At 35.7% G+C, this 15840-nt stretch overlaps 1 protein-coding gene and 1 long non-coding RNA gene across 4 annotated transcripts; both read left to right on the top strand.

Moving 5' to 3' along the window:
* Nucleotides 1-1324: 1324 nt before the first annotated feature.
* On the top strand, nt 1325-6567 carry LOC113097639 (uncharacterized). The gene is made up of 4 exons (XR_003288903.1): nt 1325-1401; nt 4212-4361; nt 4855-4950; nt 6235-6567. It is a non-coding gene; the product is annotated as an uncharacterized LOC113097639 (long non-coding RNA).
* Nucleotides 6568-8363: 1796 nt separating this feature from the next.
* Nucleotides 8364-12539, top strand: LOC113097642 (uncharacterized). Of its 3 annotated transcripts, none has more exons than XM_026262913.1 (6): nt 8364-8892; nt 9817-9867; nt 10086-10326; nt 10469-10627; nt 10769-10861; nt 11255-12539. In XM_026262913.1, exons 3-6 carry the CDS (start codon nt 10288-10290, stop codon nt 11588-11590), a joined length of 627 nt encoding a protein of 208 aa, XP_026118698.1. In that variant the 5' UTR covers nt 8364-8892; nt 9817-9867; nt 10086-10287; the 3' UTR covers nt 11591-12539. The 3 variants fall into 3 exon arrangements, with proteins under 3 accessions (XP_026118698.1, XP_026118700.1, XP_026118699.1); XM_026262915.1 differs by lacking the exon at nt 8364-8892 and adding an exon at nt 8928-9272; XM_026262914.1 differs by lacking the exon at nt 8364-8892 and having other exon boundaries at nt 9279-9867.
* The last annotated feature ends 3301 nt before the right edge of the window (nt 12540-15840 follow it).

Here is a 15840-nt window from a genome sequence, read left to right as displayed (position 1 = left end):
TTAACACCAATAGAACAATTATTGACAATTTTAATTCGAAGAAGAGATTGTCAAATTTATTGTTCGTGATTGAAATGCAACGCTGGACATCACATGTAAACCCAGGAGATCAAGTTAAATACTTGCATTGACTTCCCCCACCCAGCAGAACCAGACTGAAATTCCTAAGGGGGAAGGGCTTTAAACCTCTGTCTTCACAGAAAAGTCCCTTTGCCAGAGAATGGCAAAGAAACTGCTTTTTGTACATTATATATGGACCAGAATGAACTCAAAAAGACTTATAAATTAATCATTCCATTGCTTAACTCCATATTCATTTATGTGTAACCCACACATTTGACTATCATGTATAATCACTTATTGTGTATGTCTTTTGATAACTATAGGATACATAGTCATGTCTAGTATTGATATAATCAAATTTTCTTGCTTGATATTGTCCTTACAATCATTTATTTGTAAAATATATCATAATCGTGTTATAGGAATCATGTCCAAAAATAGACACTGCGAGGCAGGAACCACATGCTTGGTAAGATAAACAAATGATTTATGATACCCCTGAGCCAAGACCATATCTGATTGGTCAAGGCAACATTTGAGGGGTGGCCAACAGGGAAGTTTAAATACTTTGGACACCATGAAATTTGGCTTTTAGTTCTAGCATTGCTTGTGCTATCAATCATCCCAGTTTCTAGTCTCTAGCTATGCTTCGGCTAGCTTGTAGCATATAGCCATGCGGTTAGTCATCATTGTTCTTTGAGCGCGGTTCCAGCGTGCCTGCCTGCTGCTACTATGCCACGATGAGAAGGAACACAACCTAGTCTCGTCAAACTTTATTTCTTTTCTTTTCCGTTTGAGAGTTTCGTGTTCTGAGTTAAGTTTTGTAACGTCCATTCAACTTCAACCAGCGCACACGACTCTGCACTTTCAGCCAAAGCCCAACAACCACGGGCTTCCCAAGACTTGTGTGAATGTGTGTGTGTGTGCGTTTATGTGTTAGATTAGTTTATATGTCTTAGATTTATCTAATAAAGCCTTATTCGTATTGAAAAGAGAAGTATCTTGTGTTTTGTGCTTACAAGTTAATGTCTTAAACTGCCGATCTTGTTACTGTGCTAATTAATAGTGTTTTCACTATAGTTTGGATATTAGTATCCAGCGCAGATTTGATGTTAAACGGCTAGTTCACTGAATCGCAGGGTGTCTCCGTGAACAGCCGTGAAACAGTGATTCTTATCAAAAATGTTATAGCAACATCATTAACCAAGTTGAATGAACAAACATTTTTTAATTGAAATTGCACTCGCATGCATCTACAGGGTTTCCCTTCTCATTATCAGCATCGCCACGTTTTCTTGCTGCCATTTTGGACTTGGAGCAGGGAGAAACAGGTTTCAGGTGAGTAATTAACGTTAATTAATTTAAGGCACTTGAAATGAAAAGTGTACATGAGTTGTTTTTCTTCTTTTTTTTTTTTTTTTTTCTTTTTACAAACGTCTGTCAGTGATGCAAATATGTTTGCGCAGTGGGAGCATAGTTTTCATAAAGACTTATGTGGCAGGTATTTTTCATCTTAAAATGATAGGCTAAGTTATAATGTTGGCATATACTAATTTTTATATTTATCTTTGAAAATGAGATGTAACGTTGCAATTGAATATCAGCCAGTGATTCGGAATCAATAAAGTAATCCAATCAGGACCTCGAAGCAAATTACGTTAACTTACACTGTTATATTAGCGTACGTAATTAAAATATGGTTTCAGCAAAAAATGTCCAAAGTTAATAATGAAGGCTTTTTGTTAGGCTATGGGCTAGTTGCATATCTCCGCCATCTTGGATTTCCGGTCTTGCGAGTGTGTGCGTAGATATTTCCGGTTGTGCTTAAAGTCAGTGCAGAGAACCAGAGAAGTCCAAATATTACCTTCTATATGTTTACAGGATTTATAATATCACTTCATATGCAAATAAGATATACACTGCTATTATCACTATACTACAAATATTAACTGAGCCAGTGGATTTGAAACTTGTGTATGTTTGGGTCTGGTAAATGAATTAAATACACTAATGTTCACTAAATGAAAGTTGAACTCATGGTGTGTATACACAGCTATATAATGTATTTTATCTTACCAAATATGTAAATGTACAAATTACTTATTTCTCGAAAATGTTTGCATTATTGTTATTATTTTTTATATATATTAAATATTTACCTCGTGAGACGTGGGCTGCGATTTATCTTCAGAAGTATCCATTTCTCAATTGTACACATACATCAGTCTGTTTCATCGTTATTTTCACAACATATTTTATCATTTTACACAGTAAAAAATACGTGACTAATTTTAATATCTGTTTAATCTGATAATTAATGCAAAACAATAACAATATATACATGGCTGCTCATAGACAGATAATGATTTATGCTGCAGATCTTTCACAAAACAAATAAACAGATAAAAACACACATGAATGCAAACAGCGATCTTTTATTTAAGGCAAACCTACCATAATTATATTACGTTTAATTGTACAGTTAGTTATAAATTATGTTATGAAATAAAGTTAATAAAACCTCTGTGCGTCGTTTGACAGTCAGAAACATTTATCTTACATAACAGAACAAAACCAGCTCTTCGAAAATGAAAAGTATTGCATATTTGAGAGGTTTGTGTTTGAAAGAAGAAATCCCTGTGGACCTGAACTGACGCTGATCCGCATAATCAACAGAATAATAAAGCAATCTCCGCGTTGTATCTTGATGAATTATCACACAGAGGTACGCAAAATATAGGGAGGATGTTTCCCCATGTTTTTGATATACCACTATCGGCTGTTAAATTTGAAAAACATTAATTATATACATCTAGCCAAGTTTCGTATGTAAGTTTCCCTTACAGTCAATGCGAGCATCGCAAGACCGGAAATAAGTACGCACACACTCGCGTCGCCGAAGCTCACATGCGCCATCTTGTGCACCTAGCCCATTGTTAGTCCAGGTTAAGTCTCAATGTGGCGCTATTGTGATGTTTAAGGTGGTTGCACTCAGTATTAACAAATGTGAAGATATTTTTCATAATGTTAAACCGGATTTTTGTAATAATGTTATCCAGTCTGTGGCCAGTTACCGTTAGTGGTAGTCGAGTCACAGATGTACGCTGTACATCAATACTGATTCTAGAACAGTCTGCTTTGTGCTCTCGCTGTACTTTGACATCATACGCCGTTTAGTCTGAGCAGCGCTGTATTCATATTATGTATATTCAATCTATCCGTGTCCTTGTCGACGTTACACGACACCCACGTCGTAATCGACCTCTTTCCAAAGTCTGGAAAAGCAGTTTACATTAACAACTTCGAGATAAAATTCGACTATCCGAATATCACGTTGGTTTGTTGTGTGTGTGACCGAAGCGCCATTTGGAAGGCATTGTAAGTTCACTGACTACGCAATAGATGAGACTAACTGTTACTCGCGAAAAGAAGTTGAATTTGTTCGTCCAGCTTCGTACTTACACTCTTAAACTCTTTTTTTTTAATGGTATGTACATGTGAACAATTAACAAAACTATAAATCTGCTGAAACCTATAAATATTTCACCAATGACTGGGTACAGGATTTATTTACATTTTTACCAAACTGTAATTTTCTGTACGTTTTTCTCTGAAGCATGCTGTTTTCCAAAGTGAAGAGACTACGGTGTTATTTGCTGTACTTGCTTAAATATCAGTTTATAAAATTTGCTGACATTGACTTAAAGTACTCATTTGATAATATATTTTGTCTGTGTGTATCAATGCACACTATTTTAGTTAGCACTTTTGTAATTAGTTGTCACCAAATGATGTCTACAATGTCTTAAGCAGTAAACCTTAACCCATTTTGGTTTCCATAGTGTATGTAAGACAATAAAAAACATCACATTTATTATAAGTGGCATAATACATTATTATTCCTCATGCAAGGCTGGTCAAACATGAATTAGCGCAAATTATTTTCTGCATCAAATAAAAGGTATAATGAAATCGAAATAATAAAATGTATAAAATAAATATATAAATTGGAACAAGATCATTATCATGTTTGACATTAGTTAAAAATGTTGAAGAATATTACTATTTTAAGTGCAATACATTTTCAAATTGATTTTCAAATATGTTTTGAAATGAGGTTGTAACTCATTCATTTTTCTATTTTCCAGGATTATAAAAATACTTAATGCAGTGTAAAAACTGCAAATTCAGCATTTCGAGTGAAGACGTCCTTCTAAAGCACTATCGGCTGCATCACCCAAGCATTTCCAGCTGGCCTTGTATTCATACGGGGTGTGTTTGTGTCTTCAGGACAGCAGGTGCTTTAAAATCCCACCTATCTAAATCACACCAAAACGCCTATTAAGACAGTGTTTCTCAACTGCAGTCCACGTGACCCACCTACCACAATATTTTTTACAGGCCTACCTGTAAATATAAAATATAAAATGCAGGATTCAACTTATCAGTCTGTTAGTGTGTTAATTATGGAAACAGAATTGTCCATCTTTTACATAGAAAGAAAACAAAAATGTTCCGGGAGGGGGTCATGAGGACTGACTGTATTAAAGGACATCCTGACTGACTTGTGAAAACTTGACATTAGATTCACGCTGATATTGCTACAAGAAGTAGTGTTTCTGCATGAATAGTATTTCTAGTTTAGACAAATGGTTTTTTAATTCCGGTTTATGCTTTAAGTTTTGTTACTGTTACTACAATATGTTTTTGTTATAAACAGATTGCTGAGGAATTCTTCAGAATCATGAATAAAGACCTTCTTGATGTTTTTTACCTCTGTATGTTTTGAAGGTGAATGATGTTGTTAATCACAGAAGGACTACTGCTTTGAAAGGCCTGCCTTTGTTTCTTCGAGAGGATCCAAACGAGCTGTTCAAGACATGCAAAGTAAGTAGTCAATACTTCAAAAGGCTTACAGTTTTGAGATTTGATTATTTTTGTTCATTAGGTTTGTTTAAAAAAAGTGAATATTTACTTTAGGGGTGGGACGATACAGGTACCTCACGATTCAATTCTGTGGCGATATGTGGTCCACGATATGATAATATCACGATTCGCGATATCTACGATATTGAATATATTGGAAGAAATTTCATCAACGATATATCACGATATATGTGACTGAAAAGAAAAAGAAGGAATAAGGAAATTTTATGCATTTATTAATGCCAACATTTCCAACATTGTGCAAAGAAATATGCATTTGCATAATAACTCACTGACTCCTGGTCTTAAATGTAAACACTGTACATCTAGACAGATAAAAGTGCATGAACATTACAAAACAACATGAACATTAACATGTGTAAACCATAATACTGAAACGTCAGTAGTAAGTTACTGTAAACAGTGGACACATCAAGGCATATTCTTCTTGAGGAACACTAACTGATCAGCATGCTCAGCACACCTCTGAGCAGAGATTATGTCAAATAAATTTGGCGATGGATTTAGTGATACTCTGTGCCCTCGGCGACCCAAAGGGGAGCTTTGCTTTGAACGCAGTAGTGATTGTCGGCTGACTTGGTTTGCCCTCATTATCACCAGAGAGTAGTTCACCGTGATAGCGAACGAGGTGCATTTGCAGATTCGTAGTGTTGCTGTTATATTTCATCTTTGCAAAGCAGTTCTTGCAGATCGCATAGTCTTTATCCAGTGCCTTTCCGTCGACTGTCTCGTAAAACCCGAAGTGTCTCCACACTTTAGAGTGGAAACTAGCGGGTGGGTCTTTGATTTAGTTTTTTTTCTTTCACCATTCTTCTCGCTTCTCTTTTTTTCTGCAATTCTCTGTTGTTGTTAGTTAACTTGTGTTCTTCACCGGCCGCTGTTTGCGCCACTTTACCCCTATTTACTCGAACAGCGCGCCCCGCAAACAGAATGGTAGATATTGGGTAGTGACAGTGACACTGACAACGGGTAAATTAATCATTTTGTGTTGTAATAAAATATCGATATTGGGCGTTAGTGTATCGATTATTTATTGCGACAGAGAGCACAACAATATATTGCAATATCGATTTTTTTTCCCACCCCTAATTTACTTGTTCTAGTCTTATGTTTGTCAGTCTGCAAGTGTTGACTGTTTAATGACTATTACTATTATAACAGTCTATTATGGATAGAATGCAACTACAAAATATCTGTTCTAGTAGATTATTGTTTGTGTAACAGGACACCGAAGATGGGGCAAAAGGAGTGTCTATTGCCATTCTGTGTGTTTTGGCAGATGACACCCAGGCGACATCACCCGAGGTTGTAAATATTGCTGTTGTGTTGGAGCAGGTCGTCGTTTTGAAAGATCTCCCATGTCCTATCCTCAAGCTCTTAAGTACACTTTTGACACCATTCAGAATGTTTTCATAGAGCTGGGATCTTGATGCACCAAACGTGTACTTTCTCTGAAGAACAAACTGTTATAAAGAAAATCAGTAATCAGAAAATCAAAAATCAGTTGCAGTAAGCATGTCTGTTCTTATAAATGGTTGTTTAAAATTGAGGGATAGTTCATCCAAAAATGAAAACTCTTATTTTGTTACATTTATACAGGTTTGTAACAACATGGGAGTAACAAAATGACATGATTTTCATTTTTGGGTGAACTATCCTTTTAAATAAAACTGTAAAAAAGTGTTTTAAATGTGGTAATTTGAAAAGGTTTAGATTACAGAACATGTCAAGACATTAAACACATTTTATTGTTGGATACAAAGAAAAATCCTAAATTGATACCAACAAGTTTTATGCTGTTTTTGTGTACAGTTAAGTGATTTAATGAGAAATTGTATTGCACTGATTTTGTTGGTGTTTCTCAAAGACTTACTGTTTGTCAATTTTATTTGGGTAACACACATATTCTGAATGCCTTCGGCAGAATTTGAATGAGCAATTTTAATCTAGATTAATTTCAAGATCACAGTGAGATTAATCTAGATTAAAAAAAAATTAATCTATGCCCACCACTGATAAATATATATATAAATATATATATATATATATATATATATGTATATATATATATATATATATATATATATATATATATATATATATATATATATGCAAAAACTTTAAAATATAAAATTAATATTGATCTCATGTTGGTGCTGCACTGAAACCAAGATGGCTCATTTTTACCTCCTTTTTGCCTGCATTTAGTATTTTTGGGTTATACATTCTAGGGTTTTTTGCATCCCTTTACATGCCCCAATTTACAATTCTTATAATATCAAGAGAAATGCATGACAAAGAGTCATCATAGATTTCTCACCCAGGGACATGAGCTCATCCAAAAGGCTGATGCCCATCTCTTGTGAAGACAGTGTCTTAGAGGGAAATTCACAGAAAGACTGAGCTGAAGGAGAGATATCCAGCCCTGTCAGATCCAAGAGAGCAGTACTGCGGCCTATGGACACCATGTCCAACCATGAACTCTATTACACAAGAAATTCCCACGAGCCAAAAACCACAGAATAAATTTATCTTTAGACTTCACTGAGCTTAAGGAAGGCATTAGTGCTGTACCTGTGAGTCTGGCAGTGCTGCTGGTGTCTCCATTCACCTCCTCACCTTTCACCAGCTGTATGATTTATCACCTGATTTATCACCTGTGTTAGGCTGTCATTCGCCTGTAAGATCTCAGCTGAAGACAGACACAAAGCAAGCATCAGAAACTGACTAATTCAGTTTTGAGTCAAGTCACCTTTATTTTAATAGTGCTTTATACAATAAAGGCTGTCATAGAAGCTTCCAGAAATATGTGAGGCGCTCTCTTTGCTGTAATCTTCCAGTAACTGTGTGAGAAGCCCAACACTCTCCTTTACTTCCTGAATTGCATTCACTCTCTGTGACACCTTCTCCATACGCTTCTGATCCTGAAAACAAAATATATGAATTACACACTGCAGATCGTCAGAGCTCACACAGTAAAATGTACAAGTCACTGACTAATTCTTACTTAATGTATACATTTTCGATACTTTGAAATTCACCATTCACAAAAAAACCCCTCAAAAGACGTTAAACCTGTTAAACGTCAAGAATGTAAAACTTGTATATCCTGGTTCTGTTCTTCTGACAGCTGGATTAAAAAGAACAGATATATAAATAAATATTATATATATATATATGCTCTCACTATTTTTAAATCTGAGTTTTTAGCCTTTTCCCGCATTTGCATACTAGAGAGAATCGGGTCTGGCTTCATTGTACAGAATATGTGTTAGAAATGTGTGTATTGCTTGTGCTTCCACTCGTTATTTTATTATTTTACTTTAGATATGCTTTCCTTTCTGCTTTTTGGAATCACTGTAAATGCAAACATGCTATTTAATTAAAAATATTAATTTGACTTTAATCAGTTTTTATCAACCTGCTATTTACACTTGCTTTTAGTAAGTTACTTGTACTTTGAGGTTGAAAAATCTTACCAGCTCAGTTTACTTGAGTTAGATTAATTTAGAAAAAGTAAGTTCATGATCTGTGGGCATGCGCAGATCAGTCCTCTCTACGCTAGACGGCGATATTTGTTCACCACTATGGCCCCTCCCTTCAATAGCTACTATTGGCCAGGCGTCCATGCTTACGTACCTGATTTGTACAGGTCATATCCCCTGACTAACCTTAACCAATCCAGGTGAAATGCCTAACCCCAACCAATCAAGCTGCTTCGTAGGGCGGGTCTTGGCGTGGCGGGATTCGTAAATTTGCAGAGATGTCACATCGTGCCTGCAACTGAACTGACCAGGTGGAGCTGGACCTAAACATCGCTTCAACTGGGCTTTTGTTTATCTTCATCATATCAGCGATTCTTGTGCTTGGCACACTCATTTGGTGAGTAAATATTTTAACCTTGTGCAGACCGTTTTGTTTCTGTACGTTAAATCAGCGTCAGTGTGTGCTTGCTAGTACTGATGTGTGTGTAGTAAGTTAATGTCGGTTAAAGCTAGCTAACTAACATGGACATAACGTGGCTATATTTTGATGAAACTTGGTCAATACTTCATTATTTTTTCAATCCAAAACTTCCTCTGTGTTGAAAATAGGTAACTTTAAAGACTAGTCACGTTCAAATTGAGGAAAAACTTTAGTGTAACGGTCGCGGGCGTGCTCGTCATGCGAACGTGCCCGTGCCCGCGCCCGCGCCCATCTGCCATGCCAGTAACTTTTGTCGAGTACTGACTAGCATGATGACAAACTGATCCCGGTGGTTTGTGAGTTTACTGAGCTTTATAACTGTTGTTTATAAACTCAGGCAGAACATCAGAACAAGTCTGGATGTATCATTTTATTTTAAGATAGGCTGTAAAGTTAATAACAGTCTTGTCTTTATCAAAGACAGGATTACCACTGTTTCGACATATGATTGGGGATATCACCACAGTCAACTACGTTAACTTTGTTATTTTATTTAACACTCAGCACTTAACACTAGTCGATATTCGTAGCTGTGCCGTTTCCATGGTTACCATGTGTAGTACCTAGATCAGACTCGGTACAGAGGAGTAGAGTGTCTCCCTGTCTGAAAATATTTTTACACTCCGTTTATCATAGCCTGTTATGAATGTATTTGCTGGCATACTCAGTGGCTTACATTATTCTTTAAGGTCATCTTGTACATATGTACATTTTAATACTGGGAACTGTCATTGTGGGTTATAGGCTTATGTTATAGTTTTCACATGTACTTGTATTTGAGTTGTGGTGAGCTATGGTTGTGTTAAAATGTTGTATTATTTTTTAATTGTCCCCTTCCAGGCTCAAGCAGATGGTGATCAATCCACACATAGGTAGTCCCAGCAGTAAAAGGTATTTTAAAATAATAACTGTATTATTATTGCATGCTAAAGTAAAAGTTATGCTTCCATCAGAGCAGTTGGATTACAACAAAAGAAAATCAAATTAAATCTTTCTTGTGTGTTAAAATTAATTCATCATTATAGTATATTTCATCATACAGAATATTTTGTGCATATTTTGAATTTCAAATATTTGATGTAATTAGTATTTCTGGACTGTCTCTATAGATACTGTGGGTTCGACTTATAGCCCATCAAGATGATTACTTCAGCAGTGTTGCACAAGCACTGATCAGAAAATACCCCTGCCTCGCTGAGCCTGGACCACACAAATGGTATGGCTGGAAAAACAGCCTTAAATTTAAGATGGCCAATTATCGCACAAAGCTTCGAAAAGCTGGATGTGAGGATGTAGCAATCCTGGTTGAAAATGGTTGAACGATGGCCAGCACTCTTCACAGAGAGACAGGTAAGCTATTTTAATTCTCAACCAATAAAATAATGCAAATCAAAAATAAATTCAAGGTGTGTGGCTAGAAATCCAAACACTTGTTGGAATGTTAATACCTCTGCCACCTCTCCATCCCTACCCACCCCTCTCTCTACTTCAGGTGTTTGCTGAGTTTAATAGAATCGCCAGTAAGAATCTTGAGGGAGACTTTTTTGAGGCTCAGGACCAGTACGCACCACGTTTCATCGAACTCTTCAAAACAAAGAAGGGAACTGTTGGTCAGAAACTCAGGGAGCTGATTCAGCACATAAGCTGTAAGGTAAGTAGGTTCATTTTGCTTTTGATCTGTATGATAGTTCATCAAATGAGCCGATTCAGACCAACCTATTTTATTTCCTGTCTGCTTGTGTCTTGCAAATTACTCTGTTAACTTGTCTATTCTCTCTCTGTGTATCATTAGACACCAGACGTGACAGTACTCCACTCTGTTGTCCTCAAAGGCATTCCCATTTTACTCTGTGATGAATCCAGTGAATTCTATAAGACCTGCTCTGTAAGTACTTGCACATAAGAAAAAGTTTGTCTAAATGAATATAAAACTATACCTGTGTTGACATAGAATATGTAATTCTATCCGCTCGATATACAATATACATTTTGTACAGTGACTGATGTATTTTGTATAGCAATACCTCTACAACTAATCTGAGAGATATGTAAACAGCCAGTAAATAAAAATAAAATTTTCCACATAAACGTTATACACATTCATTAATTTAAAATCTAAGGAGTTGGAGTCTAGGTTGAAAAGTTTTTGTTTGCTTTATTGTAACAATCCAGTGTGAAAACATATTTAAAGCCATATTCTCTGATAACATTACAAAACTAAAAATAAATGTTTTAGAATAGCATAAATTGCAATGCTGAAGAATGTGTTTCTTTGTAGGATACAACGAGAGACGAGGCCCTAGAATGCATCACTGTTGGTGTGCTGACAGTTGTCAGTGAACATAGTCCTCATGAGGGTCAAAGCTCAGTGGACCTCCAGCCCATCTCCACTGCCATCATTCTGGAGGGAGGTATTGTCATGGATCATATTAAAAACTTGCCTCAGGCAGTTTGTCTGTTGTTTGGACTTACATATGTATTGCATTTGGATTACCCAAAATGCATGGCAAATACACTCCACTTCATTCAGACTGTGATGCTTGGACTGGGAAAGAAAAAAACTCCCATCAAAACTGTTAACTCTGAAGAACAGTCTTTTGGGTTAGAACAGTAAAGAGCCGTCAGCTGTCAGATAGCACTTTGTAAGCTTTGCAGCCATTAATGTTCGATGCTTTCATGCAACTGTTCACGCTAATTTACGATCTCATTTTAAAAAAGAAAAGAAAAATTCCATGGAAGTCTGTACCATGTTATGCAGGTATGCTAATGGTGGAAATAGAACTGTTTGCAAAGTGTTGTTAGTTGTTATTAGATGATAATGACAGAAAATAACCTAGCAAGGTTGTCCTGTTTACATTTGTGTTTTTGGAAAACTTTTAATAGTTTTAATGTAGCACAAATACAAACCCCAAGGAGTGATTTTTTTTTTCTTTGTGGTGGTTTAATCTTTGGACTGTTCAATTTGGGAAACAAAAGCATTCGTTGTACTTATAGCTTTGATCAGAAATGCACTGATTTTTCCATACACTGAAGTCCTGTAGTTATCAGGTTTTTACATGTTTAATATTGGGAGACTCTTATTAGCTCACAGAAATGTGGTTTTATTTTTTTATATTTTTCCTTTATTTTCTACAGTTAAATCAAACAACAACTTTGTTGTTTAACTGCTGTTTGTACTCGAATGTGCATTGAATAAATGTTGTAATGGAGCTTAATCAACCCAGTGAGTGTTCTTTTAAAGTATATGTTTGTGGTTTGTTTGCTTTTATCAGATAGTAACAGCAAAAATAGATAAAGAGAGAAAAAAGGCCACAGGTTGGACCTAAACCTGGGCAGCTGCAACAAGGACCCATTCAAGGAAATTGGTTTCTTTAATTTAAGTGAACTTGAAAAAAGAGTGCGCAGAACTAAAAATGTTAAGTTGTAGGTATTTAGTAATTCTAAGTGGGGTTAAATTTATATCAAGCAATCCACACAACATGAAAAAATTAAGTTAACACAAATCATGTCTATTAAGTTACATGAACATAAAAAAAACGTATTAGTGGTACTACTTGATTTAGTACTGCACACTTAAAATAAACAAGCTTTTCTAACTCACTAATCTTAAGCTTACTTTGCTTAATTTTTTTGAGGCAATGAGTTTGCATACTTTTTTTAAGTAAGGTCAACTAATTACATTTTACAGTGGGAATGCAGTACGTATTAGACGCAACAAAATACAAAATAAATCACATACTGACAGACTTTCACGTGCACTTTGTGTTTGTTTGTCCTGAAGCTCGATCTAAGCTTTGGTTAAATGCGCTTGCATCTACTTTTATGATAAGAAATTGATGCAAACAGTCAGTTATGTTTTTAGAACAGGACAAAACATCTGATATATGGAAACCGATCTGGGCATTAGTGTGAATGCAGCCTATTAAAACTGCCACTGTTCATGAACTCATCAGTAATAATCAAACAGCAATAATGCTAAGGAAAACAGAAAAACCCATAACTATGTTTGCCTGTAAACTTTATGCTTAAAGTACTCTTTGATACTGAAACTGATTTTTGTTTATCACTTGTAATTGTCTTTTCCCCCATTTATTACTTTATGTTGGCTTGTATGTTTAAAACTATATTTACTTTGTTTAATTCTTAACAGTAATTAAGAAATTAATTATTACTATTAATTAATATAATTATTTTAAAAAGTAGACTACTTATATACATACTTGAAAGGTCCCATTCCTCGTGATCCCACGTTTCAAACTTCAGTTAGTGTGTAATGTTGTTGTTAGAGTATAAATAATATCTGTAAAATTATGAAGCTCAAAGTTCAATGCCAAGCAAGATATTTTATTTAACATAATTCGCCTACTTCCTGCAGTAACGACGTCACTAGAACCATTTTTTGACTAACCTCCGCCCACAGGAATACACAAAAAAGGGGCGTGGTCTTGTTGCTCTCCGACGGAGAAGAGGAAGAGCTGCGTTTGTCACCATGTCATCGAAACGCTGTTATTTTCATCTCGGAGTCCAATCATCTTTGTTTGGCCTTTCCAAGGACACTGTACTCAGAGATCAATGGTTACAATTTATGTTTAACTGGGTTCCCGAAAATTATAATCAACATGTAAAACTATGTGCAGCACCAGTTAGAATTTTTAAAGCATCGAAAATACATTTTGGTCCAAAAATAGCAAAAAACTATGACTTTATTCAGCATTGTCTTCTCTTCCGTGTCTGTTGTGACAGAGAGTTCAATGCAAAGCAGTTTGAACCATTTCACCAAATCGAACTGAACAGTTTTAAATGGTTCGCGTCTCCAATACGCATTAATCCACGAATGACTAAAGCTGTTAACTTTTTTAAATGTGGCTGACACTCCCTCTGAGTTCAAACAAACCAATATCCCGGAGTAATTAACTCAAACAGTACACTGACTGAACTGCTGTGAAGAGAGAACTGAAGATGAACACCGAGCCGAGCCAGATAACGAACAACAGACTGACTCGTTCTGTGTTCCGAAGATAAAATGAGGTCTCACGGGTTTGGAACGACATCAGGGTGAGTTATTAATGACATAATTGTGATTTTTGGTTGAACTATCCCTTTAAGTATCAATCACAGTACACATAATAAAACTATAGTAAAATAAACAAAACATCATGACATCCTAAACTGTATCTCAACAACCTTTGATTTCTCCTCATCCTCAAAGATGGCATTTTTGGGCCGGGGTGGTGGAGGAGGGCAGGGCTTGTCATCAGGAATGTCTGGGTCCTGTTTAATGATTCCTAAAAGGAGATGCATAAACAATGTAGATCATGTATAACTAAAACACTCCACAACACTAACATAGGACAAACAGTGAGTCCCATGTGAGAGCTTTATCATTTTACACATAAGCACATTGTTTTTTGTTTACCATTACTTTTAAAAGCATTCACAAAAGTACCAATGTCAGAATAGCTTTTGACCACACGTGTATCAGCTGTAAGATGTAGTTAAATACATATTCATTTTGACAAATCGGGCAGGTTACCTTGTTTTTTAAGCATCTGATAAGCATCAGAAATCTTTGTCTCTTCTGGTAAACTAACAGTCCAGCTGTACATAATTTCTAAAACTTTTTTCTTCACTGGTTCTGGGGCTCGAGAACCAAGATACTGTAACAAAAATTTAGTACAGGGACAGTTACTGAAACTGAATTTAAGTTAAAAGAAATATTTAAGACTATTTAGCAAATTAAAGATACTGACTACTAATAATCCCATTCTAAGCAGGAATTCTCCTCAGTATAAGGTTCATAACTGCACAGGTCTGCATTTACTAGATAAGCCTGCTTTCGGCACCAATTTCTTTGTCTTAATGCTTCTCTTATCAGATGCTCTTATCATCTGATCGTGGTTGTATCTCTCTATAAGTTCTATTGGATCTTAGTGCTTTTGACCACAACATTCTTTTGCATAGACTTTAACACTTTGTTGGCATTAATGGAAGTGCATTAGCATGGTTTGAATTTCTTCGTATTAGTCGATATAAAAAACTGATTGACGAGTAATTTCTTACTGCTAAATTCTGGAAAAACAGAGGTGTTAATTATAGGACCTAAAAACTCGGCATGTAATATCCTAGAACATTGTCTAAGACTTGATGGCTGCTCTGTCAATTCTTTTTCATCAGTTAGGAACCTAGGTGTGCTATTTGATCGCAATCTTTCCTTAGAAAGCCACGTTTCTATCATTTGTAAAACTGCATTTTTCCATCTCAAAAATATATCTAAATTACGGCCTATGCCCTCAATGTCAAATGCAGAAATGTTAATCCATGCATTTATGACCTCAAGGTTAGATTATTGTAATGCTTTATTGGGTGGTTGTTCTGCAAGCTTAGAAAACAAACTACAGCTAGTCTAAAATGCAGCAGCAAGAATTCTTACTAGAACCAGGAAGTATGACCATGTATCATACATTGTATAGATTTTAAAATATTGCTTATTACTTATAAAGCCCTGAATGGTTTAGCACCTTAGTATTTGAGTGAGCTCCTTTTACATTATAATCCTTTACATCCGCTATGTTCTCAAAACTCAAAACTGCGGGTGGCAGATCCTTTTCCTATTTGGCCCCTAAACTCTGGAATAACCTACCTAACATTGTTCGGGAGGCAGACACACTTTTGCAGTTTAAATCTAGATTAAAGAGCCAGTAAGATGAAAATTCTAAGCTTCCTATCACTGTTTATAAGTCCTGTACATTAGGTTTAAATCCATCCAAGGTTAAAAAACATTGTCATTTTGTCAAAATATCATTTTAAAATTCTCAGAGATCCCCAAACGGTTTGCGCGAAGCTGTTCAAAAGATTCAGTTTCCT

Source organism: Carassius auratus, unplaced genomic scaffold (assembly GCF_003368295.1).
Source record: "Carassius auratus strain Wakin unplaced genomic scaffold, ASM336829v1 scaf_tig00216339, whole genome shotgun sequence".
Taxonomy (NCBI): Eukaryota; Metazoa; Chordata; class Actinopteri; order Cypriniformes; family Cyprinidae; genus Carassius; species Carassius auratus.
Note: the sequence above shows the minus strand (reverse complement) of the source record. Positions and strands in the feature narration are given on the sequence as shown.